This window comes from Corapipo altera, unplaced genomic scaffold (genome assembly GCF_003945725.1).
Source record: "Corapipo altera isolate COAL_440 unplaced genomic scaffold, ASM394572v1 126, whole genome shotgun sequence".
Classification (NCBI taxonomy): domain Eukaryota; kingdom Metazoa; phylum Chordata; class Aves; order Passeriformes; family Pipridae; genus Corapipo; species Corapipo altera.
This window is the reverse complement of record NW_020884937.1, coordinates 1285002-1312650: the sequence shown is the minus strand read 5'-3', so window position 1 is coordinate 1312650 and position 27649 is coordinate 1285002. Positions and strand designations below refer to the sequence as shown.

At 41.4% G+C, this 27649-nt stretch overlaps 1 protein-coding gene across 2 annotated transcripts in view; it reads left to right on the top strand.

The window, feature by feature from the left end:
* Positions 1 to 27649, top strand: part of CRHR2 (corticotropin releasing hormone receptor 2) — a 141474-nt gene that overhangs the window by 20498 nt on the left and 93327 nt on the right. Inside the window, exons 1-2 of one of the 2 annotated variants that reach the window (XM_027660633.1) lie at positions 21563 to 22061; positions 22204 to 22323. In XM_027660633.1, the coding sequence (XP_027516434.1) occupies positions 21944 to 22061; positions 22204 to 22323 (238 nt within the window). In that variant the 5' untranslated portion in view covers positions 21563 to 21943. Of the gene's footprint in view, positions 1 to 21562; positions 22062 to 22203; positions 22324 to 27649 lie in introns of those variants that run through there. The other variant, XM_027660632.1, reaches the window with a different exon arrangement.

The following is a 27649-nucleotide window of genomic DNA, read 5'->3' as shown; positions in this document are numbered from 1 at the left end:
GAGCCAGATTCACCCAATAAAACAGACCAAGCTGAGGCTGGGCTCCACCCATTTCTTTGTGAGGCTAAAATCTGTGTGGTTTAGTCCCCTGTGTATAAAATTATATCTACCTTACTTCACTAGCAACTACTGAAAGCAAAAAAAAAAGAGGGTGACCTTCCACTATCTGTTATTAGCATGTTGCAACATATGCTCAAAGCTTTTTGAGCACCCAGCAGTTGGTCTGAGGAGGGGAAAGCAGTGGGATGCTTCATACTTAGAGATGCTGTCTTGGCTTACTCTGGACTAGAGTGTGAACATAGAAGAGGGATCAGAGGTTCAGGGTGCATAAATCACCTCTTGTAACATTGGAGCTAGCAGCTCGTTCCTCCTTGTTTAACTCTGGGCTGCATCACTTGGTTGAACTTTTCTGAATAAAGTGTAGAGAACTAATTTGCTTTGCCCCCAACCATGAGGTGAGTACATCTTATTGTATAGTCATAACATCACAGAGCCATTTAGGTTGGAAAAGACCTTTAAGATCAATGAGTCCAGCCCTTAACCCAGCCCTGCCAAGGCCATCACTAAACCATGTTTCTAAGAGTCACATCTTTGAAATATCTTCTGGGTGGTGACTCAGCCATTTCCCTGGGCAGCCTGACCACTCTTCCAATTAATAGATTTTCCCTAATATCCAATCTAAACCTCCCCTGGTGCAACTTGAGGCCATTTCCCCTTGTCCTATCACTTGTTACTGGGGAGCAGAGCCCAACCCTTGCCTGGCTTCAGCCTCTTGTCAGGGAGTTGCAGAGAGCAAGAAGGTCCCTCCTGAGCCTCCTTTTCTCCAGGCTACACACCCCCAGCTCCCTCAGCTGCTCCTCATCAGACCCTCCAGACCCTTCACCAGCTCTGGTCCCTTCTCTGGACACACTCTAGCCCCTCAATGTCTGTCTTGGAGTGAGGGGCCAAAACTGAACACAGGTTTTGAGGTGCCTCAGCAGCACCAAGTACAGAGAGACGGTCACTGCCCTGGTGCTGTGGCCACACTATTCCTGACACGGGCCAGGATGCCATTGGCCCTCTTGGCCACCTGGGAACACCTGGGCTCATGTTTAGCCATAGACCAGCACCCCCAGGTCTCTGTTCACTGGGCAGCTTTCCAGCCACAGTTCTCCAAGCCTTTAGCCTTGCAAGGGATTGTTGTCCCATGTATGAAAAAATAGCTAAGCACTAAATCTTGTCAAAATGTAAAGTAACCTGTAAAGCTCCAGCTTGGTATTGTTCAGCTTTCTTATTCCATTACACAACAAGAACTGTGACCTTTTTTTTTTTTGCTCTCTGGGTATTCATCTTGCTCATTAAACTGTCAGAGGGTGGAAACTGGCTATATAAGAAAGAGCTAATGGAAAATGTTAACATGGTTTATGTAAGCCACTCTGGCCTGAACTGTTCAACATTTCACCCTCTGGATTATCTCTGCTTGTAGCAACGACTCATTCCCTTCGTGGTGTTGCTTGTGTGCGTAAACTGTCAGAAAAAAGGATTGCTCATGGCTGCAAATATTCCAAGTACACACACCAGCAGCTGAGAGAGTGACACAAGCGAGAAACAGGTTCCTAAAGGTGTAAATGCTGTGTGGTGTCTCAGCTCCATTAATGTCCTATGGGAGTCTATTTTGAGGCTCTGTCCTCATCCTCCTGAATCTCCACCTTGTGCAGGTGTCCATGGTGCACAAGGCCAGGCACTCAGCAGCTGATCTCTTGGCTGCTGTCACTATTAAATAGAGGATGGTTTAACATGACAGAGAAAAACCTTATCTTGCTCAGGAAATCCTAAACACCTTAAACTTCCCTAAACATCCACTGCTGGAGACTGGAAGATGTAGTAGGTAGACCTTCAGGCAGAACCACTAGGGCTGTTCTGGTATTTTTAAACAAGCCTATTTTTCTTTTAATTGGGTATAGAGTGGCCTAAGGCCCACTCAGCTGCAAATGCCTACTTTGCAATAACTACAGTTACAGGAAATTAATCATACTCCTAAGAACCGTCTCTTTCCTTGAAAGTATCCCTGAGGTAATTTAGCAGTATGTGGAAAACTATTGCTTTCTGCCTTCTGTGTAAATAAAGGTGAAGGAGTTAACATCAGAAGGGAGATGTAGTTTCAGTTTTGTTGTTAATCTGCTCAAGGAGACTGTTGGCGAGTTCATCCCTGTGAACGTGGGTGTGAAATCTTTAGATGAATCCTCAATGTGTAGCCACATTTGAGTGGTCTTTGAAATCCGAATTAGTGAGCTAAACCCAGGATTTCTGGTGAAGATGGGTGACTTCTTATCTATTTGTTGTGAGTTGTTAAATATACACATGTATATGTATAAATATATACACATATCCATCAATATATGCATATAAGTATAATTAATATTGATAGCGGATTATTTTAACAATGAAAAGTCTCATTATGCTGAATTTTTCCTTCCAGTAGCCACTGAGTGAACTTTGAAACCTTTGAGTTCTAGGATTTAGGAGTATCATCAGTATTTTTTGCTGTCTTCTCTCCAGAAAAATGTATCTGTTCTCTCATTTGAGTTAATTTAAAACTTCACACAGATCTGCATTTTCTTCAAAGGTAAATAAATTCAATTTATGCAATTATCTATGCAGGATGCTCACCAATTCTCTTCCCCTATTACTCCTAGAGGTTTTAAAAGTCTTGAGTTTCAGAGGAGAAAAATGCTCTTTTAATGCCACAGTTGCCACCTAAAGTGCTTGTCATTTCTGCTTGGGAGAGTTCCTGATTCACTCAGACCAGGCTGGTGTTCTCTCACATTGTTTTGTACGGATTACTCTTCTTCTTTTACCTAATTTTTTATGAAGCCTTCTCAGATCCAAATGTAGAATTGTTATTGGCAGAAAAAATACAGTTTTCTAGGCTTCTATAAAATAGCTGGTTATGCTACAGATCTCTGAGATAAGTGATACAGAAATTCACCCAGTATATATACTTTTTAAAAAAGCAATTATTTTTTATAAGAGGGCAATGAAAATCAATATGATATATGCTATATATGTTATTAGATTTTTGGCTACTATTTGGCTACTATTTCCCTAACCTAGAGGATAAGATTTTATGGCCATTTTCAACAAGAACACAAAGAGTTCAAGGGCATCAGTGGAAACATGCACAGTAAAAATGATTATGCCTTCTATTTTTGTGTTATAATTGTTAGAGTTTCATCAACATCCACAGGAAAATGAAATAAATGTGTCCATTTGATCTGAGAAAAAATTGTTTGCAGCATTACACAGTACCTCTTACTTTGTTTTTCTGCAGTCCTGTGGTCCACAGATGAAACAAGCAAAGAATACTTGATTTTTTAATCTGCATTGCAGATTTCGGAGCACTTTGTAGCTCTTTATCTCATTCCAGGAGGCCTAATTGTTGTGGCTTATTTTACTTTAACTCCACAATTTTCAGTTACTTCTTGTTTCCAGTGTAAAAAGAAAAAAAAAAACCAAAACCCACAGGAATATTTTGTTCTGCTTAACTTCCCATAGTTTAAAATTTAAAAAAATGAGTAGCAAAAGCATTCTTACAGAATCCATGGAGGTTGGGTGGTGGGTATTTTTGTGACATTTTTGCACTACAAAACTTTTAAATATTCTATGGTAGCTTTGCAAGCCCACACACAACCTGAGAACTTCCTAATGGATTGATTTAACTGCTCTTGCTTTTAGCTGGACCTCTTATGTGTTGATGATTTCATTTGATCTCCTTCAGAAATGTTGAAGGCCCAAAGGTGAAACTCGTCGCTACAAATACATGATAAAATAATGGATTCAATTTGAATTTTGGTGGCTCATGTGAAATTCTGGGGAATAGAAGTAATGATTTTGGAGAAGGGAGTGCTGAGGTGTTCACAATGAATAATTCAGTGACTATTGGAAGCTCAAGTAAGGGCAACAGAGATAAGCTGCCCAGGATCACAGCATTAGCTAGAGCTAGATTTGAAATTCCTGCTCTCTGCCCCATGCCCTAATAACTCCTCTCTTCCCATATGAAATGTGTCACTTGCCTGCTTTGATGTGGAGAAAACAGGGTGCATAAGTGTTAGTGTGACACTGGCAGTGTGACATGTTCTATGCTGTAGAAACACTTTTATGCCATTTCCATCCCATAAAAGGCCTCATGCTATTTAAAAGGTTGTATGTAGGAAGGGTAAGGTGACCAGCATAATAAAAACATCTGTCCTCTTTATCTGTTCCATGGATACAGCTCGTTATTGATGTGGAAATGTTGCTGATGGATGCTCTGGTTTACCGTGGCTGTTGGTGTGTTTATTGGATAAATATATCTGCAGAACTACATAATGGTCAAGGTGGACATGGAAGAGAAAATAATGGTGTGGGCAAGGTAACAACTACAGAAATCTTACCTGCTGATGTCCATCCTTAATCTGACCTGAACAGTAGCTGGAAATTCTAAAACATGATAAATTCTGACGAGAAAAACTGAAACACAGGCCAAGGGATCTGAGTTAGAGAAACCTGTTGGGTCCCTCTGGTCCTGGTGGATCCCACTGAAGTGTTGCAGAATATTCTGGCACAAAGCCTAGGAGGGGGCCAGCAGTGGGATTTACCTCAAAGACAATGTGACCAAACACCTCAGCACATGCAATTACGGAGTTTAATGTGTGACAAAGTGCTGCTGACCTGGTCGCCATGACAGCCTTTGATTTTTACAGCTCTTCTCTTCCTGGAATCTTCAGAGTGTCCATGAGTAAGCATCAGAAGTGCTACAGTCCAAAGCTCTTTTTTTATTTCTCCTCATGTCAGTGCAGTCCGAGTCAGTGGTTTCCTTGACCTTCTATACCCTGTTCCTGATGGAGAGCAGGGAGGGTAAAGATTCAGTGCTCATTTGGAAATTTCAGTGTATAGGAAGGGGCTGAGAAGTCGGGGGACAGATGGACTGTGCATCTTCCCCTTGTTCTCCAGACCTTTCCTCTACTCTCCTCTTTCTTCCTGCTCACTCACGGACTCCTGAGATATAAGACATCTTATCTCTCACTCCATCCTCTTCTTTGGACCCACAGATCCTTCTCTACATCTTCCTCGTTGCAGATGTCGTGGAAGTCCCCACCAGTCCTTATTCAGCTGAGCTGTCAGAAAGATGGGGCTGGTAGAGATGAGGTAGAGCAGGATGTGGAGCTGGACTTTGCTCTTAAGATCAGGGAATGGGTGGACACATGGGAGTTGTTAAGATTTTCTTCTCCTGCTGCCATTTCTACATGAGTTCACCGGTTTAAGACTTAATGGAGAAGCAATTTCTATGAGATATTCCAACCAAGACTTTCTTTCAGTTCCCCTAATGTACTGAGGGATTCCCAAGCACTAAATGTAGTTACAGTCAGAGTGTTTGTAGCTCCTATCTGTTTAGGAATTTCCAACAAAAATTCTTAAGGCAAGAATAATATAAAATTTCCCATAGGTAAAAGCAAACTTAAAAAAAAAAAATCTACTTAAAATTTTAATACTCCTGGTTGTTGGTGGTTGTCTAAGTGAGGGTAGACCAAATTTTACCTTTAGGAAACTCCAAATCATACCAATTTATACTTTAGGAATGTGTTTAATTTTCAACAAGCGCTGCCATAGGGAAAAAAATTTACATAGGTGTAAATGTTTTCCTTTAACAAGGTAAAAAAATTTGTTTGGGAAATCCATCTATTTTAAAGTCGTCATATTAAATCCATGAATGAAGCAAACCTCTTTAAAAGCAACTTTTTTACATTATGTCTAATCAGAAAATGAGAAAATTCAGACCTTTCCACACTTCAAAATAAACAGGATAAAACTCACCCTCCTCTGTGGATGCCTGGAATTCAGGGAGAATCATTCTACCCCATCTGTTTATGCAGCCAGGCCTGTTCTCTGCTTACATTCATTTCAGTGCTATTAAGGTATCATAAACATTTCGTAGCCTTTGGCCTTCATGTTTGTGTGTTTCTCTCATAAACTGAATAGCAAATCTCCAAGGAAAATGCTGTTCTGAACAACTGCAACGTTCAATTAGGGAAAGCATCAAATGCATTTCTAAGATTGGTCATAGAATTATAGAATCAGTTGGGTGGAAAAGACCTTTAAAATCATCAAATCCAACCATAAACCCAGCACTGCCAAGCCCAACTCTAAACCATGTCCTCAGGTGCCACATCTACACAGTGACTCCATCACTTGTTCCAATGCTTGACAACCTTTTGATGAGGAATTCTTTCCTAATAACCAGTCTAAACTTCCCCTGGCACAGCTTGAGGCCATATCCTCTTGTCCTGTCACTTGCTACATGATATGTAATATTTCTTTTCCTTTGCTATGGGCTTGTGCTTCCACAATTTTTCTGCCACGGAAGATAATTTTCAATGATTTATAATGAAACAATTTAATGCTGAAAATATTTTATTTTTTTTTTTATCATCAGCACACTTTAGGTTATGTAGTTTAGAAATGTTTGCTTCCTCTCAGAGTCACAAAGGTAGGGGCTATTCATACTTTTGGTTCCTGGTTGTCAAAGTGCAGACAGGCTTCTTTGAAAACATTCCAAAATCTCTCTGCTATCAGTAGTGGAAAAGGACAATTTGAGTCACGTTATAAACCCAAGGAGGGCTGGTTGTGTTGCTCCTGGGAGAGGAGGACACACATGTCTGAAGGAAAGACATGGCCTGCAGGGAACTGAACAAAGACAGGAAAGGTGTAGAGTCTGTTTCTGGCCTGTCAAGGCTTTGATTTAAACATTTTCCCTTTCTGCAGAGGAACAGGTTATCCAAGTGTCTGCCTACCCCTGATCCAGCCACTAGTCTTTACAGACCAGTGGGACAGTCAGGATACAGAAACAGGCTTCTCCAGAGGGATAGTTGCTGTTAGGAGCAAATCACAGGATAAAATGGATTGATCCAGGGAAGCATTTTTATTCTTCTGCTGGAAAGTTTACCAGCTCTGTCTTGGAAACCTTAATTTTCTATAATTCATTCTCTGCAAATCCATGTATGCTCTGCATTTGTAGATTCTCAGATGCTTTCTGTTTTAATAGTTTTTCCTTTGTTTTTACTGTTTCAGCCCATTAATGAAAGCTTTTAGGGGAACAATAAGTTCTCATTTACTGTGGGACTTCTCATCTCAGGAGTGGAAACTCAAAATCTGTCTTGTGGTTATCAGTCATGTTATTATTGGTATTATTCATGTTCTTGCTATGATAGTATCTAGAAGCTAAATCAGATCAGCATGTCTCTTGGGATAAACACTGCAGATTTTAACATATTCAGAAAGGAAGAGTATTTTATCCTTTAAACAATAAGGGTTTATTGTTGCTTGTTTGCCTCCTTCCTTCCCTTTGTATTTATTCTGGAAAGGATGTGCTTCAGTGAGATTTATCTGCTCTTAACTGATGGCCTTAAAATTGCATCAGTCCCAAACTGGTGGGCTGTAATAACAGCAGAAGTGTAGACTCTGAAAAATTAAAATCTCTTTAGTATGCAAATGGAATTTATCTGGCAGAAAATCCCCAAATTCAGCATTTTGCAGGAGCTGGGTATTTTTTGAGTGCTTTATATGAACCTGGCATTTTCTCCAGCGATGCCAAGTTCTTAGTCCTGAGCAGTTCAACTCCTACCGGGTCCGGAAAATGGGGCAAAATGGGTTGTTTTAGTGCTGTTGATGAGCTGGTTGGTTTGTTACAGCCTCCCATGTGCTTGATCACAGCCCATGGATTTGTGAAGTCAGCAGGTGCAGTTATAGGGCACAGCTGGTTATTTCTAATTCATTCTTCACTGTCCTCTTACGTGGCGCTGTTGGTTGGTGAAAACCGATTTTAAAATCATAAAATCATAGAATGGTTTGGATTGGAAGGGACTGTAAAGCTCATCCAGTTCCAACCCCCTGCCATGGGCAGGGGCACCTTCCACTAGCCCAGGTTGCTCCAAGTCCCGTCCAACCTGGCCTTGGACACTTCCAGGGATGGGGCAGCCGCAGCTTCTCTGGGCAACCTGTGCCAGGGCCTCCCCACCCTCACAGGGAACAATTTCTTCTTAATATCTAATCTAAACCTGACCTCTTTCAGCTTGAAGCCATTCCCCCTTGTCTGGTCATTCCAGGCCCTTGGAAACAATCTCTCTCCATATTTCTTGTGGGCTCCCTTCAGGTACGGTCAGCCTCCTCTTGTCCAGGCTGAACAATCCCAATTCTCTCAGCCTTTCCTCACAACAGAGCTGCTCCATCCCTCTGATCATCTTGGTGGCCTCTCTGGACTGGTTCCAACAGCTCCACATCCTTCCTGTGCTGGGGACCCCAGAGCTGGGTGCAGGACATCACAATTAGGAGCCACAATAAAGATCATCATGGAAAATTGTACCAAAAAAAAAAAAAAAAAAAGAAAGCAAAAGCAAAGCCCCAGTGGAAGTGTTCAGCTCTCTGCAAACAGAGGCTATTTTTACAAGGAAAGGTTTTCCAGGCCTGATTTTGGTTTTATTTTCCCTGCAGATGGGATTCCTCTCCCTCAGTTTAGACATTTATGGTACAGACTTGTCCCAGGGAGCAGGTCAGCCCAGGTTGCCATTGTAGTTAATGGTGAGAGAGAGACTTTTAGAAGACAATCTATCTTATCCAATTTAAGTATCTTCTTTGTGGTGGCAGAAATCATCCTGTAGAGTCCACTGACTGCACTGACTGGATCCCTCTTGACTTTCAAGGGAACCTAGAGATTTCTCTGCCATTGGCAGCTACTCTACAGACTATTAAACTGAGACAAATGATCCCATTCACATCATCCACAGCTCAGATGAGCAATGCCCATCTATCAATTCTTTTATGGACTACTTGGTTTATATTTTCTACATATTTTGCCTCCAGCAAAGACTTTAAGGGAACATAATCCATAAAAACTAGTATAATTCTTCTGAAGAGGACTGGTGTTTTCTTCTAAAAACTACAAATTGCTTCTTATTCTCAGAAGTTTCTTAGGAGATAATTAATTTTTATCTGAAGAGGGTAAAATGGGCTGTTCTTTCATCTCCATAAAAGAAATCAATTATTTCAAATGAAACCACGGTTTTCTTGGTGTGGAGGGACACTCAGCTATTGATTTCTGTGGGGACTGGAATTTTAAGGTTAAAATCACAGGATTGCATTGGAGGAATAACCTTTGCTCATAACCACAGAATGGGTTGCAAGGGACCTTAAAGTTCATCTAGTTCCAATGCCCCAATAACAATAATCAGATACATAAATACAGAAAACAAAAAATAATCAGAGATGAGAAAAGAAATCAGCTCAAACATGTTGGATATACATAATCTAGACAACCAGAATTAAGTCAGACACCTCAGACTCCTCTTCTAAGCAATTGCTATTGCTGTAGCATTTTTATACCCATCTGATTTAAATGCAGGCTTTATGTTGAGATGGGCCTGGCTCTTCTGTTAAGGGAGTCCTGGTGATTTGTTCAGAGGCAGAGACTGCACATCCACAAAGTCAGGGTTTTCTCACCCAGAACATCCAGTTGGTGTTTATGGATCAACTACTGCAAGTCCAAGCACAGAAATAATAATTATTATTAACTGTAATCCACCAATGACACCACAAGGATCTTTAGGATAAGCTGATCGTAGAATCCCAGAATCCTAGAATGGTTTGGTTTGGAAGGGACCTTAAAGATCATCTCATTCCAACCCCCTGCTATGGGCAGGGACACCTTCCACAAGACCAGAGTGCTCAGAGCCCCATCCAACCCAGCCTTGAACACTTATCAACATCTAAAATTTAGGGATCCAAACCATTTATTTCATTCAGGAAACTACAGAGTTCAAAAAAGTCAAGGAAACTGATACAAATTCCTGCTCAAGATTTTACATCTTTGTTCTCCTGTCTACGTTTTCTGTCACCTGGCAAACTGAAAATCCGATGCAATTCAGACTAAATAATTAAGGTGTAATTTAAATGACCCCTAGGTTGTTTTAGCCCAGCTCCAGCTAATTTTATATTCAGAGACAGAAGCAGAGTCACACAGGCCGAGAAAATCCATTTGTCCATTATCATAGGTATTTTTTCTATCTGTGCTAGAGTATCTCAAAGGATTTGGGATAAAATGGTCACAGTCAGGGCTCTTAACTCAAAGCTACTTCTAATTCATGGCAAATAAAATATTTTCTGCCATGTGTGATAGGCTGGCTGGCTTATATCTTGCTTCCAGTTAAATACATCCAAAGTAACTCAGAGAAGCCACACCAGGTAATGGCAAAACCCACATCCTTCCCCAGTTTGGGTGAGCTGTGAGTGACAAGGGCATTGGGCAAAACTGAGTGGAACAGGAGAGGTTTTGCCTCATCAGAAGGGCAAGTTAGTTCATCCCAAATGATTATTCTGGGATGAGCAAAGCTACTTGTCTTTTATTTTGGCGCTGGGAATACTGCCCTAAGAAAAGATTTAACAGCTCGTTCTGTTTCCACAGGACAATTTAGCTTGAACTAACTCCAGTCCTTTTGATCAAAAAGAAGCAGAGAGAAGAGAAACACTTTGTCAGAAATTTTCAGCTGGCAAGAGTCTGCAAGTACTCCCAGCAGTGTGGGCATAACATCCCTCTTCCCACAGGGGAATGGAAAACCTTGTACAGTCTCCTCTTTCCACAGGAGCAGCATTAATATGAGAAGGATAAGATGATTGATCATCGATGTTTCCATCAAGAGCAGATTGAACCAGACAGGAAAATTGGTTCAGGGGAGACATAAGTTGGAAATCAGCTGGCAGAGGACTAAAGACATACTTAGTTGAAGGATGGATTGAGCTGTGCAGTGATTTCAGGGTGAAGGGATGTGGGGGGCGAGGAATGGGTGGTGAGGGCAGACTTCTTCCACCTCAAACCCACACTCTCTTGTGCAGTTGATAACCATATGCATAAAAGGAAATCTTCTGTTCAGTGAAATTAATCTCTTACTGTAGCAACACTTTTTGCTGCTGCAGCAGGGGCAGTAAAATGCCTTTTTTTCCCTCATGCAGATCTTTGTGTGAACCAGCGAACTCTCCTGTTTTGGTTTTGCATTCAGGTAACCGCAAACAGGTTTTCTTCTGTAATGTATCTAAACTCAATCAGATGTTTCTTTCGCAGTAATGAAGAATTAGGAGAGCCCTCCAGTGGCCGAGGGAAAGCTGTGAGCATTGCTTTGGCAGTGAGCCGGGCTAGAAAACAGGGGGAGAAATATGTGCTGCATATTTCAAAGGTAGTAACCTCCACCCCTGTTAGGGGTGACTTGTACGCTGCTTACATCAGTCCTTGGATCCAGAAGAATTTCGTAGCACTTGACAAACCCTCTGAGTGAAGTAGTATGTGTTAATTCTTTCCTCATTTCTGTCTAGAAAGAGCTATTTGCACAAAGGGGATAAACTTTAGGGATAAACTAATAGCTTTTATATTTAATAACTTTACAGGAAATGAAAATGAAGAGAACTTCGTCCTCACAGAAGTAATTCTTACTACTCAGAATGCAATAACTGCAGAAAAGCCTCTTCATGAGAAAAAAAAATTATTATTATTATTATTTCTTCTTTCCATAGCCCCCAAAGGCAAAGCTGTGCTGACCAGCTGCTTATTCCCTGCAATATTGCTGTAAATGGTGATCTGAGGATGTTATTAGCTGGGGAAGGGAAGAAATGCTGAAAAATAACACCTTTTCCAGGCATCAATCTGCAGATTTTCACATTTTCTTGCAATAACTGGCAGTTAGCAACATCCTGAATGGCCACTCTGCTCAGAGGTAGGAGATTTTGGAAGGTTAACGAAGAGATTTGATGAGTCCAGAAGAGAAGCAGCACTGGCTCAGCAATGAAATGTTATCTTCCCTCTGCAGTTGAGTGTGAGAGCATGCAGATGACAAAATATTTAATCAGAATGTTACATGCTTTCCCCAAACTCTTCCTTTAATATTCATGCAGTTTACCAAATACAAAACACATTAGCACATCATGGGAAAAGAAACCCAACTGTGCTGTCAAGTAGATTGGAAGAGCCATACTTCCCAGGGTTAATTTTTTTTGCTGCACCTGTTATTAAAAGATCTATCATATTATCAGGTACTTGATGACAATTACATGTGTTCTACATCTATACTGAAATAAACCTGTTTTACTGTTGGTGCTTATTTCAATTTTCAATTGTTTTGCATTGAATTCTTAGGGATTGATCTTTGGCTTTTTTAAAAAAACCACTGTAACCAATGCTGGTGTAACTGGTTATAACCAATGTTGATATAAGCAGTTATATATTGAGACCTCCATATCTAAAGTCATGATAAGAATAGAAAGAAAATTGGGGTTTGAGGCTTTAAACTGTTTTCCAAGGTTTATACTTACTGTGAAAGTTCTTTCCCATAAAATTGATGCAGTCAATTTACAGATGGCTCAAAATGAATGTTTAAAATAACAAGATTCTATAAGCTTCATATAAGATCAATAAAATTCAAAGAAATATAGTATTTGGACAAATAGGTGTGCATTTCAACTAAAAGAGCAATAAAGTCCTAGTTTCCAATTTCTGCCTAACATGTATAGATAGCTCCAGTACCCATCTCAGACATGTGATGTGTTGGCAGGAGAGAGCTCTGTCCAAAATACAAATGGATCTCAAATGTAGCTTGGGCTGAATTGCACCCTACAAAGTAGAAAATATCTAAGAATGATAAACTTGAAGAAGATATTTGTCTCTGAATTAAATGAATCATCATTCTCTGAAAGTGGCCATTTCCCTGGAGACTGTTAAAGAACCTGGATACCTGGTTTAGTCTAGACACTCAAATTTTAGGTGTCTGAAATGAGGTGAGATGTGTCTCTCTGCCACCATAGATAGACCTCTCAAATATCCAGCTATAACTATGCAAGACCACAGGTGCCCTTTTGCTGCAGAATTAGAAATATTGGCCCTGGTGTTAAAAAGATGTAAGGGCACAAACTAATGCTACAGAGCTGCTGTTCTTACATCCACTCTGTTCTTCTGGGGCTGCAAACAGGGAAGGCAGCAGTTTGAAAATCACAAATCAGGGGTTTCTCACATTCTTTTGCCTCGGTTATCACGGCCATAACAATACTGTGATGATCCATTTTCATGCCTAATCATTCCAGCTTGTGTCTGGTGTGACTGGCCCCTACCTCACTATGTGTTACAGAATAATGAGTTTGAGGACTGTTGCCTCACTTGAAGTCAGCATCCTGCCCATGATTTCTTCCACTTCATTTCCAGGCATTTTCTCTGGTGTTTGCTGAGTGTCCTGGAGTCCTCCTGTAAATCAGGTGGCTGGAAGAGAGATACAGTGTTTGCATTGTATTGATTTCCTCTGGTAAATAATTACATCAAATTTAGGACATGGAATTGCTAAACATAATGATATGCTGCTAACATTGTGATAACCCTGTCCTAACAGGACATTTTTGTTCTCTTTATTCCTGATATGTTTAATTTAAAATATTTTTTTTTGATCTGCCATGAAATGATAGGCTTAAACTCGTGGGATGACAGTTGCCAAATGCTTTGGGGATACAAGGTGCCGTGGGATCAGCAAACAGTTTGATCTTTGTTCTAGGGATCTGGAATGGGACTAATTTGATTAATGAAGACATTTACATCAATCCATGTTATTATATGTTCCTCTTACAGACAGCAAGGATTTACTCAGTGTTAGAGCTGAGGACAAAACCAATTTCATCAGTAGGTCGAGTGAATCACATTGCAAAAGTTCTGATTTCTTTCTGTTGGCTGCAAACCTCGGTTGATTGGAGACATTTGCACTGGAGATACTGTGAGACATGTGATGTGTCCAGAATTTGTTTCCTCTCTGAGAGGATGTAATAAGCATAACAGTTCAACCAAGAGAAGAAAATTGTCAGGAAAGCTTCAGTTCCCCTACAACTGAAGGCTGCTGCTCGGCCTACTCTTTGTGTTTTAGGTTTCCCACATTTATGAAGGATTAAAAATCTATTATGTAAAGCCTAAGTAATAATAGTGACAGACTCTCTCTAGTGACATGTTGATGGTGGGATCCTTCCTTTTTGTCAAGATCCAGTTTTTGCTCAGTCCAATATCCAGTAGCCTGAGTGGAGATGCACAGTAGAAGACAAGTGCTCATAAGAAAATTTGCTGTTTCTGCTCCTTGTCGAGTTTAACAGCTGTGAGGCATTTGGGATTTAGAGGAGCAGAGTGCACTGATATTGTCCTGCTATCTGCAATTCAGATTAAGTCTCCAAGATTGTGTGCTCATGCATAAATATCTTCAAGTTAGTTCTGATTAGTCCTTGTAATCAACGGGTATCTGAGGCCCTGGTTGCTTAGACACAGGTGTCACAGGACGTTTGAGATGCCTGAGGATGAAATGGCTGGCCTCTGGCTGCTGCTTCAGAAGGGGTGGGTCTTCCCTAGTCCTGAGCTTGTCTGCCAGCCTCATGTGGCTATTCCAGATATGCAGGTCACATACTTTTGGGCAGTTGAATCAAAGTCTGGATCCTTCTTGCCTATAATGGCAGCAGAGATAACTCATGGAAAGCAGAGAGTCAAAGCAATCTGAGAGCTGGCAAATCTGCAGTGTTTAAATCTGTTACAAATCCTGGATTCTACACCTGTGATGGGCAGAGATGCCCAAAAAATTACGTAAGCCACTAACAAGCCAGACTGATGATGCTCCTCAAAAAAACCCAAGCAAATATGAGTTGGATGGTTTAAATCTATGAGTTACAACAGTGTAGCTCCCATGCTGTGTGCTGGGCAATGAAGGCAAAGCCCATAACCCAAAGGATTAATTCTCTTACTGCTTATGTTAAAGTTGCCCTAGTAATTTGGAGCAGGCTGGGTTTGGGGGTGGGCTAAATCATTTTCTGAAGCATCTGATTTGGGTAATTTTCAAAGACTGGATACTGGTCAGCATGATCACATGTTACTTCTCTCTCTCCCTCTGCTTTCTGAGCTACATGATGTTTCAAAGACAGTTATCATGCAGTGTCTGTGTGTTTTCAGAGGAAAACGGGGGATTAACTTCTGAACATTCTACCTTTTTTTTCTTTACATCCTCCCAACTTATGATATATGTGATGACTACTCAGATCTTCCCAGCATGCACTGAAAGTCAGCACAACAAAGCAAAGTGGGAGGCAGGGAAAGCAAAAGCTTGACTGGCATATCTTGAATTAAACCACAAGAACTCTTATTGCCTGATGTGCTCTGAGGGGGAGAACAGGGGAAGGCCCCTGGTTCTTCACATCTCATTTGGCAATGGTGCCACTGTACATAACAGAGAGAGAGTGGGACTAATGAGACTCATCATCGTGGTCATCCTTTGTTCAGATGTGACCTGACCCCACTTTTTTTTTTTTCTATTTTTTGTGCTTATGCTGTAAACAGAGGAGCAGGCCATTGCCAGGCATAGATAAATATATAAAATGTTTTGTGTTCTTGAATGTCAGCACTGACCCTGAATTTGACCGTGTATAAAATCACAGTTATTCTGGAATGGTTTTGCATTCTTATACAATAGATGATGCTTTGCACATTCATCCAAAACACCTCACTTCAAGAAAAATAACTTTGGCAGTTCATTAGTGTGTCAAGGTTGGTCCTCTTGTGTGTTCTTGAAATCTCCCTGCAATGTCTCATCATTTGTCTCATGTAACATGATTCAGTTGTACAGGTTTTATAGCTGTAGAGAATGACAAGTGTATTAATGTGCCCAAAGAAATATATTGATGTGTAGCTACAAGCCATTTATTATTTATGTTGATGAATCTTTTTACACCCCCAGTAAATATTTTCTAACATCAATGAAGCTGCAAAGATTTATCACCACAGAACCTGCATTTATTAATTTTATCTTTGCTCAGTAGAGTCATTCCCAGCAATAAAGGATGTCTCCTCTTTGTAGCAAATGGGTCAATGAACTGAAACAAAGATCTGTATTTACCTGTGTCTGATCCTTCTCTCCACATACAACAATTTGCAACTCTGCACATTCTGCATAAATCTCAAGTACAGGCAGTAAGGACCAGATTTGGATTAGAAGTGCAGTCCTCAGTTTGAAAATGGATTTTTTTTTTTAGCAATCTACTCCTATAGCAGGGTGCCATTCATAGTGGGAAGCCACAGTGTGGCAAAGACAGTCATATATGACATTCCCATGGCAGCTCTGGAGGTGTACTCTCTGTGGAGATCTTAATGCTGTCCTCAGGCTCTTGCTGCTTGAATTGTCTTGCTCCCTGTGGTGTGAGGCTGCCCTGTTCCCACTCTAAAAATTCTGTTTGCATGCATTGCCAGCATACCTGGAATGGGAAGGAAAGATGAATATTCCACCAGAGAATGGTCATGTTGTCCTGGCATTTGAAAATGCAGTCAGCCCAGTTTTGCAGTGCATGTTGAGAAGGAGGGCCTTCCTGGCTCAGAAGCCACTTTGGTAAATTAGTACTTTCCTTTAAATGTATGGCCTTGCTTTCCTTACCAAGCTGAACAGTCCCACTGACTTTGAAGTCAGATGCTGAAAGGTGATTGCAATAATCAAGGATTACTAGGGAACACTTTTAAAACATAAAATGAAGATGATAAAAGGCTTACTCTGCCATTTGAAACCCTCCTACCTCATATTTAATGGTGACAAAAATGCAGTGTTAGAGAGACATGGAGGTTGGCACTAAACTCCAAACCAGAGCAGCTGGGCTGTATGAGCAACTAGTTGATGACCCTGCATTTCTGCCATCAAGCTTAATTCTGCCTCTTGATTGCCCTCAAAGGATTTAAAGACTTTATTTCTACAAATAAGAGAGGTGTTTCTTTCTCCTCCTCTTTGTTCTCCATCTTTCTCTCTGTCCCTCAATCTTCCATCAAAAGGAGGGTAGGGAATATTTCATTTGAGATGTGCGTGAGTCTTTCCCTCACTGAAGGTGTGATAAACATCACAAAGTGTTCATGGCATTGCATATGAACCTGCATTAACTCCATAAGGGCTGGGGAGAAGTGAAGTTCAACTATAGGATTGTACTTGACCTGCAGACCATAGTGCTTTTGACCCATTTATTTGGGTGTGTCGTTGTCATGCTTATCTCATGCTCCAGCACAGAACCATGACTGTGTTAACAAACCAATTTATAATGTTAGATAATAAGTACGGATGTGGATCTACCTGGATTAAAAGAAAGAGACCTAAAAAGCCACCACTGGGACCATGACTCCATGTGGTACTTCCATATAGACAAGATAAAATTCCTGAAAGCCAATGATGCTGTAGTACAAGGGGTTTGGTGTAACCAGGTAACCAGGTTGTTTGATAGACAACGTGAATTTCCTGCCCTGAGCCTTGTGTTACAGAGCAGAAGAGGTGGATGACTATTGTACCTGGAAAGCAGGAGTTCTTCACATCAGTGGATAGAGAACATGAGTGATAAAGCAGTCACTGTAGTGGACAGGACTGGTGCTTTTTTTGTTAGTTCATTTGTTTGTTTGTTTGGAGGAGTTTTTGTTTGTGTGGGTTTTTTCTTGTTTTTGTTGGGTTTGGGGTTTTTTGGGGGGGGGGTCTTTTCTTTCTTTTCTTTTCTTTTCTTTTCTTTTCTTTTCTTTTCTTTTCTTTCCTTTCTTTCCTTTCCTTTCCTTTCCTTTCCTTTCCTTTCCTTTTCCTTTTCCTTTTCCTTTTCCTTTTCTTCCTTTTTTCTTTTTTTCCCCCAGTACTCATCCTGGATATTGAAACATACAGCAGTCACTTGATTTTGTGGAAGTTGAGTGTCTGAGGAGAAGAGGTGCCTCTGGCAGACAGGGGCAGGGAGCAGCCAGCTGGTTGTGGAGGTACTTCCACCCTCCCCAAACACGTATGATGGTGCTGCCTGAGTCTGCACAGAGCTGAGTTTTGGTGTTACTGGTTAAACAGCACAATGTCACTCTTGTTAGTCACTGTTAGGAGGGCAAACTGAGAGCTGTGCTCTGGCTAATTCTATCAGCTCTGGCTTGGATTGAGTTGAAGATGAAGAAACCAGCTGTGTAACAGTGGTGAGGGCTGGCATACAAAGGTTTCCATTGCCATTTATGAGCAGAGCTCATTCCTTTCCTAGAAGAGCTGTGGGTCGCTTTTTAATATCTCTTCTGTAAAAGAGTCCTGCTGAGCTGTGCATGTGTTGACATGTTTTATCTGTGTGTCTTGTTCACTGCCAGAACCTTGCAAGTTCAGGTATTCTCATACAAGATGGGTTGTGCATTTGTCTTGTGTACACACCCAAACAAAACACACAGGAACAAAACCACCTTTAACTTAACAAAGTTCTTCTGCCTGCCAAGCACAAATTTCTTGGGATGCTCAGTAATTTCAAAGGCAGATCTCTGCTGCCTACTGCCCAGCAAGACCTAGCAGTGATTTGTATGATGTGCACCATGGAGGGGTGTTGCATCGGCAGAGGATCAGCAGCTACAGTATTTCTGTCAATCTTTCATTTAATTGCACTTGCTTCTTGTATAAAGAACAACATCTTCACATCACACGAGTCAAATTGACGTGGTCAGGATTTGGCTAGACCCATTCAGAGGGAAACTTTGATGGGGTAGTTAATTGTACCCAGGGAAAGCTGCAAAAGTAGCTTTTCATCAAGAGGTTACACTAGAACTGGGAAGGGATTATTAAAGAATGGTGCCAATTTGTGGACTGATGACCAATAAATAATTTTCTTCATTCACACTTAACCCTAGATAATTTTTTCATCCCCTCTCTATTTACTTTTGGAGTGGGTTCTTTATTTATTAAATATGTGGAACACAATAGTATTATCCATATGACACGTACTGCTTCTGATTTTCTAAAGTTTGAACCAATAAGATGGAGGGAATAATCAGTTTAGATTGAAGATTTTCTAGCTCTTCTCACTCAAGTGAAGAAATCATTCTCTTAATCCTGAAAAAATATTTGGTTTAGTGCAGGGCTATTGTTTCAGGTGTTAACCACTATAAAGAGTAAATTTGAAATGAAAACCAGCTCAGTGTTCAACACTGTAATAATTTAGCCATTTGAAAAGTCTTCAAGTGTTTATACTGGAAAATACAGGGCAGCATTTAGGAACGTGAAACATTTACCAAATTTAAAAGTAGTTCTGGTTTTTTGGGGTTTTTTGTTTGTTTTGGTTTTTTTTTTGAAACTGCCTTTCTTTTTGTAGTTTATTAAGTGATGTATTCCTTCAAAAATTCAGGAAACTCTAGTGCCCAAAGCCTCCAACCAAGATTTTGATTCCAGTGTGCTGCACAAACTGTGTGTGAAAATAGACAGAGCAGACAGTAGGTGAGAAATGAAGACTTTTGGCCAGACTGTGTGATTTTTCTCCTACAGAGAGGCAGCAGAAGCAGAAAAAAAAATAATCTTACCAACATCCTGGAGCAGTGCCTTACTCAGTGCTCAGTTCTGCCTCCATGGGAATGGCCACTGGGCTCAGTGGTGCCACTGGGCACCTTTAAATGCCCAGAGATCTCGAATCCATCACAAAGAGGCTCTGCTTGAGGAACAAAAAGGGATTTTATGAACTCAACTGCACTGTCAGGAAGGAGAAAAGAAAACTAAAGTGTAGAGTTGAAGATAGTTCTCGGGATAGATGTCTGTTAATTGCTTAAAGATTTAGAGCACCCTTTATCCTCTGCTCCTGAAAGTTCAAGAAATAGGGTTTTCTCCTCAAAGCCCTGTTTAAAGACAACCAGTATGTTGGTGGTGGTCATATTACAGGAATGATGCTAAAGAAATTTTCTCTCCTGCTTTTGGGGATTGGAGATGTGTGGGACAAACAGATCTGGTGGTGTTTAAATGGGTTAATTTGTTGCAATTGAGATTTCTCAAGAAGGGTTGCAGTTTTGGAAACATTCACTTGGGAAGGAAATCATGGCTCCAGAGAGAGAAACAGATGCATTCCCTTGCCTCAGAATATCACACTGTCTAGAGAGTTAGTGCACTTGTTATTTTTGTGGGCTTTTACATATTTAAAACAAAAATACTCATCCCAAACCCACATTTGCACTCCTCCCCTCTCTGCCATTGCAATCTGAAAATGTTAAAAAATCTCCAGATTCCCAGATGGCAAAATAACATCCTGGCTAGTTCTCTCCTCAGTGCATGTTGTTAATTTATTTGTTGTTCTAACCCAGTTATTTTTTTCATTTATTTTTCCTCTCTTTGGATACCACAATTCTTTTGGTCATTCCAAAGAATAAAGTCCTTCCATCTTTAATATGAATAAAGGGGAAGTCCAGGCCATTGCAGGGTGGGAGACAGATGTTGTAGGAAGTGCTGTACCACTGCTTTGATCTCAGTGTAAGCACCATGTCCAATCTAAAGCTGTGAACACAGACTGAAACAGTCCCTTTATGGATCCATTTCTTTCTGTCAAAGCTTCTTTATTGTCCTTGCCCTCTGTTTCCACATTCATCTGTGCTACTGCCATACAATTTATCTTCCTTTACTCCCTTACACATCAGTTTTCTATTTGCTTCTGAATCGTGATCCTAAATGATCCTCCTTAGCAAGTTCTGAACATTTATTTTTTTTTTTTTATGATTTCCTCATATCCTGATGTAGCAAGTCAGAAAGGCTGGTTGGGTCTCAGCTGCTCTCCAGCATGTCCCAAAGTGCATAACTTCACCCAGTTCTCGCTGCACTGAGCTTTGATTCCCCAAAAGAGGACCAACCTCTGGGCAACTCCCTCCAAACTTCTTCTCATCTTTCCCCTTCTCCAGACCTTTTTCATCCTGTCCCTTATTGACCTCAGTTTGTCAAGCCCTTTGCTCTTCCCTTTCTCCCCAGTCTAGGTGCTCATCCTTTTTGAAAACCTCACTCCTTCCTACCAGTGGAAAATGAGACACTGGCCTGTCTTTTCCTCCTTGTTCCCTGAATGATCCATGCATAGCTCCATAACTCTCCTCTGCTCTCCATGCCTTGCCCTGCTCTACTGTCCATCCCATCCCATCTATGTGAGTGGCTCAAAGTTGTGTTGCCCCTGTGCCTTCTCCCAGACTGGGTTCCCAACCCTTCTCTACTCTCCCCACTCTGCCTCTTCTGTGGGTTGTTGCTACAGATTCCTTTGTTCCAGATCAGGTTGGATGGGGCTTGAAGCAACCTGGTCTAGTGGAAGGGGGTTAGAATGAGATGGTCTTTGAAGTCCCTTCCCACCCAAACCTTCTGTGATTCTATGATTACTCCAGATTCCTTTCTTCCGACATCTCCCTTCTATCAGATCATCTCCCTTACCCCAGTTTTTATTATTTTTCTTTTTTCTTAAGGCCTGCGGGATCCTTTCTCAGGGATCCCATACTGCAGCTACTGGACTGTGTCCCTTCTTCCCCCCTCCCTGTCCAAGCATCTCTGTTCATCCTCAGTTCCACACAGTAGAGGCAGGAATTGCTTCGCTCCACAAAAAGCCGGAGGAGTTCTGTTCCTCTGATGGCTTTTCCTGTTCTCCCTGGCTTCAATTTGCAAGCGAGTGTTTTTGCAAAAGTGCTCATCCCCGGAGCTGACAATAAAACTGTCTCTGCGCCTCAGTGCGTGTGTGAGAGGCAGAGAGAGGGAGAGAGGGAGGGACATCCAGCAATACATCGCTCTGGCAAAGTGAGGCGGCATCGGGGAGCTGCGATTCCAGGGGACGCTGGCGAAGAGACACGAGCCCCTCACTCCGGGCTCAGCCTGATCCCATTGGTTCCCGAGCTGCTGTTTTAAAGCAGGGAAGAGCTCGGAGGGTTGAACTGCTCAGCCAGACGCAGATTCTGAGCCAAGTTGTCAGCACGCTGCGAGGAAGAGCCTCACACACACGAGACTGCAGGGTGTCCGCAGCTTGATGTGCATTTAGTTCCAGAAAGCGAGAGAGGAGAGGACACACACACACACACACAAAAAAAAAAAAATCAGAAAAGGGGGAAGGAGCCTCATCCAGTCCAGCAGTCCCGGGGGGAATAATGGATGTGACCATATCTCAGTTCATCTTAGAAGAATTTGATGTCAACTGCAGCCTCCTGGATCGCTTACAAGAGACTTTTTTAGAGAGTTCCTCAGTCCCTTTCCTGGGCTTTGATGGTAGGAAATGTTACCTGGTGCAGGGCTCGGAAAAGCTTTAGGAGTGCTGGGATTCGGTTTGTTTTGTGATGCAAAGCGTGTCGCTTTTGTGCTTTCTCAACTGCTTCTTTCTCCCTTTCTGTCTCCCTTTTTAACGCCAAAGGTCCCTACTGCAATGCCACCACGGATCAGATCGGGACCTGCTGGCCCAGAACCTCCGCGGGGGAACTGGTGGAGAGACCCTGCCCGGAATTCTTCAATGGGATCAAATACAACACCACGAGTGAGTACAAACTCCTTTCCTTCTCCCGCAGATCCGGTGTTGAGAGGGCGCCTGGGGAGACCCAAAATATATTTTCCATTAAAAGGAAAAAAAAAAAAAATTGTTTGTCTGGGAATCAACATTTCCTCCACATTCCAGCCTGTCTATTCAAAATTCCTGCCTGGAATGATGTAGATTTCTCAAAGGCACAGAGTTGTGGACACTGTTTCCTCTTTCCTTAAGTGTATTTAGGTAGATCTGGGAAAAAATATGTTCTGCAGTGTAGGGAGGGTATGTTGTGCTGTGTGTTTGTGCATGTGTAACTATGTATAGCTGTATAGATGTATTTGTAGCAGTGCTTCAGCCATCTGGATGATTAAAGATCCTCTGGCTCCTGAAGGACTTAAGCTTATCACCTAAGAACTGTATTTTTGAGGCTGTTTGTGTGAACAGGGGGACAAACGAGGCTGGAAGTTGTGTGTAACAAACAGAAGGCTGAGGTCTGGAATCTGTTTAGTAACTTCATCAGCCACTGGCTGGTGAGGCTGGAGTGGCTGCATCAGCACTGCAAGGGAAACAGGAGAGGAAATTAGGAGGTAAATAATACTCAAAGCAAGGGAGCACGGGGGCTCCTTAGAAATCTCCTGGAACTGATGCTTTATTCTTCGAGGTAAACAGTCCTGATGACTCACTAAAAATTTATTATTCAGGCTGTCAGACCAGGGCATTTATTTCCTTTCCCTTGCCTGTCAGTGCTGTTTGGACCTTTCACCAGGAGTTTCTAACATATTAGTTCCGACTATGTGTACCCATTTGTTTGCCACTCACTTTTTTCAGACTATTCAGTCTGGGTTTGACTGTAGAGACATTTTACTCTGAACTGTTGCTGGGGTGTTGATGGTCTAATTTGCAGGTACTGTTAATTTTGTGGGGCGAGTGTTCTCCCTAAGTCCCGTAAAAGAATGACCCTGACATTTTAGATCTGATTTTTTAACTTGTTGAGATTGAATTTATTCTTTGCCCAGCTGTAGATGTCAAGGGTCAGATAAGTAGCCAAAAGTTTGGTGTATTTGCTGTGTGAAACAGAGCCCTCTGCCAAATTTGCTCTTAGGGACCAGTTTCTGCCACCTGAGAGTTTGAGCAGAGTAAGGAGGTTTCCTCAGAGAATTGCAAAATCATCCTCAAGCCCTCTATTCTCTGACCTGTGCTCTTTGCAGTAAAATTGGTGAGAATGTGGAGGGGGCTGGGTGATGCTGTCTTTGATAAGAGCAGGTATTGCACTACCTTTACAAGTCTCAGTTGAGACCAGAAGAAATTTTCTGAGGATTAAGTGCAGCTCAGACAAGAGCAAGTGTATCAGAACAAACCCTAAAAGAACAGAAAAGGTACCTCAAAGAACTGTGGCTTCTTTTTTTTATTTTTCCATTTCCTTTTTTTGTTGGGGAGTATCAGTGTTTCCTTTGCATGATTTTTGTCTCTCCAAAAGGGAAGGAAAAAAAAAATGCATTACGGAGGTTTCCTTATTTATATCGTAAACACAGTGAGGAGAATTTAAATGTTTTTCTTGTGCATGGAAGAAAAGAAGTTCTTGAATATCATAATTTGTTTTTATGAACTCTGTTAATGCCTTCACTAGTTCATCAATGACTTGATTTAAAGTTCCTCCCTGCTCCTTTCCTTCTCAATGGTGGGTAATGCTTATACTGCAGTGCTAACATGTTCTCTTAAAACAATGGCATGTTAATTAAATTAACGACTGATGAAAATATGTTATTGAAATGCTGAAGCATTATTTTGCCATAGTCTGGGGAAATGGACATTTTTCTCCTTCCAACACAAAATGTGAGTGGTCCTGTTGAGAAAATGTGTGTCCATGTGTGGTGCCCAGATGCAGTAGAGTATGTAGTGCAATAAAACTGAAGTACACTGAAGCCACTGTAACCAGTTACAGTTGATCTTGGACTCTTTCATTTATGTAGTTCCTCCAAGCTGTAGCTCAGAAAACAAAGGGAAGGATGCCAAAATTTGCTCAACTTTTACAATCAGTAGCTTTTTGGGAATAGTTGGTGATTAAGGCTTGGGAAAGCAGTAGGACAGCGGGTTAAGGTTCAGACACAGAGGTGCAATCTCTTTGGGGATTTGAAAGATGTAATTAGTACATGCAGAAGACATCCAGAGTTTGGGAATGGCAAATACTGACATGGCCTGACCACTTGCATGATTTCACCAAGTCACTTTGTGGGTCACAAGAGGGCCATTTGTAATGAGGCTCCTTGTGCTGAAAATCTCGTCTGTGCACCCTGTACTGGGGATAAAATAAGCACAGAAAACTGATAAAAAAGCGGGAAATGGATCTTGCAAATCTCAGAGGTGAATAATACAGCTCAAAATGAAGGTCTGATCGGGAGATGGTTTGGATCAACATAAGATTTCTGCCTAGGACATGCAGTGCAGTTTTGTCCTGTTTTGTTTTGTATTTTGATGAGGCAGAGGGAGAAATGATAGTGTGTATTGTACTGATTTTTTTTTTTTTTTGAGAGCAAAATCAGACAAATTTAAATAAAGCACCTTGCAATGTCTTTCTTCTACTAAAGGCTTATCCAGCTCCAGGTTGTAACTCAGCTGGTTATTATACTGTCAGGCATCCTGTGTTTGTGAGCTGCCACCTTTTAGGAACTGCAGCATATTTTTAAATTGATTTTGCACATCTGTGAGTATTTTTTCTCATTAGAATGCATATAGAAATTCTGGATCCATTTCAGTGATTTCTTTCTTGGTTTTAGAAATTTGTCTCCAAGTTCCCACCAACTTCCTAAAAGTAGCCCATCAACTGGAGGTAATGAACCCAGTAGCATTCCATGTAGAACAAAGCTTTTGCACTGTAGACACCAGAAGTTCCAGACTGAAAAGTGCCCAAACTGTGTGAAAAGCTTATTTCAGACTCAGGGAAGCCCAAGATGCTGATCCATGGCAGAGTTTTGGTCCTCATGGGACACCTTATTGTAGCCTCTGTGCACACAGTGTGTGGAATTCAAGACAAAATGTGACAAGTAAGTTCCTCCCCAGATCAGCTCATTAAAGGCTTTGGGTGGACCTGCTCTGGCTTCATGTTCATCTCTTCACCTCTCATGCTCTGATGTTTGCTCTAACTCAGAACCTCTGAGTGCTCAGAGGGGGATCGCTGTCAAACCCTGCAATATGCCAGCAAAATTTAATGAAAGAGTATTTGAGGCAAAAAACTTAAGAATAAGCCCTGGTGCTTAAAAAATCCCCTCCTGTTTGCCACTCTAGAATAAACTGTTTGCATAAAATATTTCCATTCCAACTCTAAGAACTTCCCGTGGTGATTTTGTGCCTTTGCCTGTGTTTCTGTGTGTGTCTCATGGGAACTGCTGAGTGACTCAGATAAGTTTCAGCTGGATTTGTAGAACTAAGTCTGTCAGTCTGTGAGTATTTCTCATCCCTGACACTTTGTTATTTTGGTGATATTTTTTTTTTTCTCCCTCTTTATTTGGGAAATAAAGTCATGTTGACAAAACACGCTCTGGTTACCCTGCAGTATGATTTGTGAATATAGACAAAACGTTCTTTGACCAAGGATCTGAAAATTATGCCATCCACTTACAACTTTGCAGTTTTGTAACCAAGCTTATGTATTATTTTCAAAGGAAAAAAAATTAAAAAAAAAAGAACAGGAAAAAATGTCTGTGTTGGTGCAGTGTGTGACTGTGCACTTGTCTCTGCTCAGGTTCTATATTTAGCTAAAAATGACAATAACATTGCTGCCCTCTAGATGTGTTTATGCTTTGACAGTGTGAAGCTTTTGTTCATGTTTTAGGAAACAATTCACTTATTAGGATATCCTGAAGCTTGATTAATTCAGCAAATGGACCGTAATGTGTCTGGATTTGCTGCTTGCTAAAAAGTGGTGGTACATGCAAACATGCTACAGGCTAAAGTATGCCCTTATCAGCTCTTTCCCTAGAAATTGTGCTTTGCAGTGGGAAAATCCAGGATTAAATGTTCACCTAATGGACAGAAAGAGTTGACTTTTGTAGCCTCAACTGTCTGATTTGAGTCTACAACCCCTGGTGTAGCAGAGGGGTTGAGACCCATCCGTTGTGGGCTCCTCCCTTGCTCTGTGCTGGTTGCAGGCAGGAGCTGGAAGCATTGGGAAGTCTCGGTCTTGCAGATTAAGACACACAAATCTGGGTATTTCCAAGTATGTATCAACAGCTAGTTCAAGTATTTAAGCTCTAGTACAAGTTGGTGGAGGTCTAAACAGTGAATAAAGCCTAAAGAGTTACTCAGCTGAGCCCGGTTCAGCAGCCCCTGCAGAAGCTCTAGTGGTGCTCAGAGGTAATTTGCCTGATATCTAGTTCATGTTTCAGAGGGCTCAGGCCTTGTGCAGGTTTGGTTTTTGTCTTCCAGGACACATAGGTGTTGCAGATGCTCAATGACAAGTGATCTGATGCCCATGTTTAGGCAGCTGAATTCATCCCTGAGTGTCTGTTCAGCTGAGCTGAACCCACAGCTGGGGACTGAGATCAGATGCTTCTGTGATCAACAGGAACAAAAGGTCACTGTACCTCTATAGCTCTGCAAACCCCCCTCTCTCTCGCAGTGTAGGGAAGCTTTTTGACTGAAATAACCACTTCAGATGAGTGTTTGGTGTATTGTGAAAAGCATCCTCACCTTTTCCAGGGACTGTGCTGCTGAAAACAGGCACATAAACACTGCTAACCTTGCACCGATGGGGATTTTGTTCCTCCTTCCCTACTCCTTGTTCTAAGGGTGTGTGCCCCACCTTTTCCTTGGCCCTATAACCAGCTGCCTGTTGAGAATGATTTGAGAAGGTTGGTGACTTGGCAACTGGTCTGTTGTTCACATGGATGGACATGGGAGAAAGAGCCACTGGCACAAGTATCACTGTTGTACCTGTTGACGTCTTACTCCCCACTGAAAGAAAAATTCCTGCAGTCCTTTGTTGCCTTGTCTTGAACAGAGGGAAATTATCTTTTCTGTGCTGATGGAAGGGTGAAGAAGTAAATTAACAGCTCTTCTGATTCACATCTCCCCTCTTTTGATGGGGTTTGAAGAGATTATTTAATTTTTAAAAGACCAAAAGAGCTAATTCTCATGGATTAAACAACCATTCTTTCTTGGAGATCTAACCTCTGCTGCTCTTCCTTCGATTAATTATTGTTCAGAGATCTTCTGAAGTGATGGCTTCAGCCTGCATATAAAACATGACCCTTGCTAGGAAATCATTGGTCACAGAGTCTTGTTCATGCTATGTGGGTAAGACCTGTCCTGATAATTCCAGAAATGTGCACTTTTATACCTG